We start from the raw sequence: 3,473 nt of genomic DNA on the forward strand, positions 1-3,473 counted from the left end.
CTGACGATGAAGGCAGGCTATGTGTAGCATGCTATACATTAAATCGTTATTTAAAACGGTATTGGGACAAACTCCCAATTTGAACAGTTTTTCAATAATGTTTAAAAAGTCTAATCAACCGCTGTAAAAATTATTTGCTTATTTTGGATATGATGTTGTTTAATTGTTACTCCATATTTATAAAGCATGGCTATCCGTTTTCTATATTCGAATTTATTATAAGAGTCAATGATATCAAGTATGTCATTATTACTTTGACATTTTAGATTAAGTACCAAGTAATTATTACTTTGACATTTTAGATTAGGGCAGTATTGTAAAATCTGTTCGATGGATTGTAATTTTTTTGCATGAATGGCAATAATTGAAAGAGTTTTGCCATTCCGATCTAAAGTATCCACGTAGACTCAATTATCTAGCAGAATTTTTATTATTTAACAATCATTTAAAGCAGCGTAATGAATCGGTAATATTCAAGCGTCACTGATAATATCAGCACCTCCATATATTAATATATTTACAATGTCTTTCTTGTTATTTACAATGGCTTGATGCAACGAAGTGAATCCTGTTTCCCACTTGGGACTAACCGAGTGGACATCAGCGCCATGCTGAATAAGAAATCCAACAGCTTCGGTATTTTCTTTAGTAATAGCTACATGAAGAGGTGTCTCGTCCTTCTCATCACGCGCTTGAACATCTGCACCTTCCTTTAATAGAATTTCTAGCATAACTTTATTTCCATTTCTTGCTGCCAGATGTAAAACCGTACACGACTTTAGTTCGTTGTCATAGTCATAACTATTAATATGAACACCTTCGGATACAATAATAGTAACTACTTTCTTCGACATTTGGTAACATTTAGGCGTCACTATTAATATGGGCACCTTCAGATATGATTTTCGGTTGTAACGCCATATTTATTAAATAATTGTTAAACTTAACAAAAAATTAAATTAAATAACTACTACTAACTTATTTTAAATTAAAAAAAAAAAAAATTAAATGAAAACAAACAACAAAACAAAAATTGAAAAAATTGTAATACTAAACAAAAAAAAAAAAATAATAATAAACAACATTTAATGAAGAGAATTAAAATATAAAAAAATTCTTTGGAAGTAAATTTCCCTTGTACCCATTTTCTTCGCTATGTCTTTTAATAATGTAGACATCGTTAATTTTTATTTGATGATTAATTAAATGATTACTCTATCTTAAACTAAACAAAAAATTAAATGAAATTACTACTAATAACTTATTCTAAAATAAAAAAAAAATAATTCAATGAACACAAACAACAAAACAAAACTTTAAATAAGTATTATACTAAGTAAAAAAAATTATAATAACAAAAATAATAATAATCATAAAAATAAAATACATTGTTAAAAGTATGTTAAAAGCTGTTCTTCCACATCACCTCAATGTCTGTGCGTAGCATTTTGTAATAATTTTTGAACGAATGTTTGTACCAGCCATTGTTGTAAATTTCACCAATTTTTATTTGAAAAATGCATTGAATTAACCAAAAATACATTGAATCAGCAACAACTGAGTAGTGTACAGCATCTCCACGTCAGTTTATTTTCCCTCAAACGAAACCAGAGACTTAAAATTTTCATATCCTTTGGCGACAACAGAGATGTTAAATCTTTCACGACAATACTCGAGCGGCATCTGTTCAGACACTGTGAAATGGTTCGAAGTTCCCAGCACTCCGCCATACTGAACATAGACGTACTCGTCTTCATTAAAGTGATTGATTCTTCCACCGTAACTTCCATGTAATAAGCCAGAATCTGTTGTCTGTAGTAACGGATTCTGTTCTCGCAGTCGGGATCATACTTCCAAAAAGTCATCGAGTATTGGTGCTTTTGACTATCGTACACAAATGTTTCATTTTCGTTTGAAGATTTGTTGTGAAATTATATGGATTCGTCGATACAATTTTTCAACGATAATTCGGCCATGTTTTTCGCGCCATATTGAATAAGAAGTCCAACAGCTTCGGTATTTCCTTTAGTAATAGCTACATGAAGATGTGTCTCATCGCGCTTGAACATCTGCACCTTCCTTTAATAGAATTTCTAGCATAGCTTTATTTCCATTTCTTGCTGCCAGATGTACCGTACACGACTTTAGTTCGTTGTCATAGTCATAATTATTAATATGAGCACTCATTCATATTTTCGCTCGTTGTCAAAATTATAACTAGTATTAATTCGACTCCCACGATGAATTCAATTATTACCAGTTTTAAATTTATAAATCTAAACTTAAAAGTACTTTAATAACAATAATAATGATAATCAAGAATTTTATAAAATTAAACTCAAAAGAAATAAAAAATGCTAAAATTTTTGGTAAAGTGTTTAAGGTTACAGGAAATTATTCAAGGAACCTCTTGATAATTCATTAGTCTAGTAAAAAAATTAAAATAAATATGGAAGGAAAAGAATTAGTATTTTTACTCGGCGAAAAAATATAACAGTCAACCGACAATTGTATAACATTGATAATAAAACCAGAACTAGAAATAATTCAAGAATGTATGATAACTCTACAACAGACAGAATACTTCAGTTGGAAAAAGATAACGTTAAGCTTGCGTGTCTAAACACCAGAGTGCGCGGCATTTTTTAACATACCTTATAGATAGAATAGAAGGTTTACTAGATCTACAAAATAGTTTAAGTTGCTTCCGGATATTACTACCTGTGTTATTAAATTATTACAACAACAACAATGGTCTGTGATGCCTGGGTTACACATACATAAGGGGTTATACATACATAGACACAGTTAGTGACATCGTAAATCACTCCCGTTCACAGTTATATATCATTTTTCAGCTGAGATCTCTATAAAAATTATTTCTACTATGACAAATAATTCTTAATAATATTCTTTTTATTTAAATTAAAAATATTCCTATAAGAATTTTTTGACAATAAAATAAAAATTTGGCAAAGTAATGTGACAACCTGGATTATTAATCGTGTAATTAATGAAAATAATTCATTGTGTCGACATCTTTTCGAGAAGTAAGTATATATGTTATGAAGAATGATAAGTATTTTCACATAAATAAAAATAAAATAAAGTCAATTATGAATGGATTTTGCAAAACACCTGTATTAAACAGTATAAATTATTATTATCATCAGATGATTTTACATAAGAGAATTACGATTAGACTTTTTTTTCAAAGTCACTCATGAATGTCACTAATCGATAATTTCGCGTGAAAATGAATAAGACATGTATTTTTAATCCTGATACAGCTAAGATCACAACTGCTCTTTCATTTCGTCCAAGTAAAACTTCAAAAAAAAAATGTTGGAAAAATCATGATTTTGTCGAATTCTCGTTCGACTGGCGATACACAACTCCATTTGATATAGTATGGATTAAATGTCGCATACATTTTTATACCATAGATCTGAATTCGATGAATTATTGAATTT

At 29.3% G+C, this 3,473-nt stretch overlaps 1 protein-coding gene across 1 annotated transcript; it reads right to left on the reverse strand.

The window, feature by feature from the left end:
• Nucleotides 1–473: 473 nt before the first annotated feature.
• On the reverse strand, nt 474–911 carry LOC123273593 (GA-binding protein subunit beta-1-like). Its single transcript, XM_044741033.1, has one exon. The coding sequence runs from the start codon at nt 852–854 to the stop codon at nt 474–476; it is 381 nt and encodes a 126-aa protein (XP_044596968.1). The 5' UTR covers nt 855–911.
• Between the last annotated feature and the right edge of the window lie 2,562 nt (nt 912–3,473).

This window comes from Cotesia glomerata, unplaced genomic scaffold (assembly GCF_020080835.1).
Source record: "Cotesia glomerata isolate CgM1 unplaced genomic scaffold, MPM_Cglom_v2.3 scaffold_11, whole genome shotgun sequence".
NCBI classification, from domain to species: domain Eukaryota; kingdom Metazoa; phylum Arthropoda; class Insecta; order Hymenoptera; family Braconidae; genus Cotesia; species Cotesia glomerata.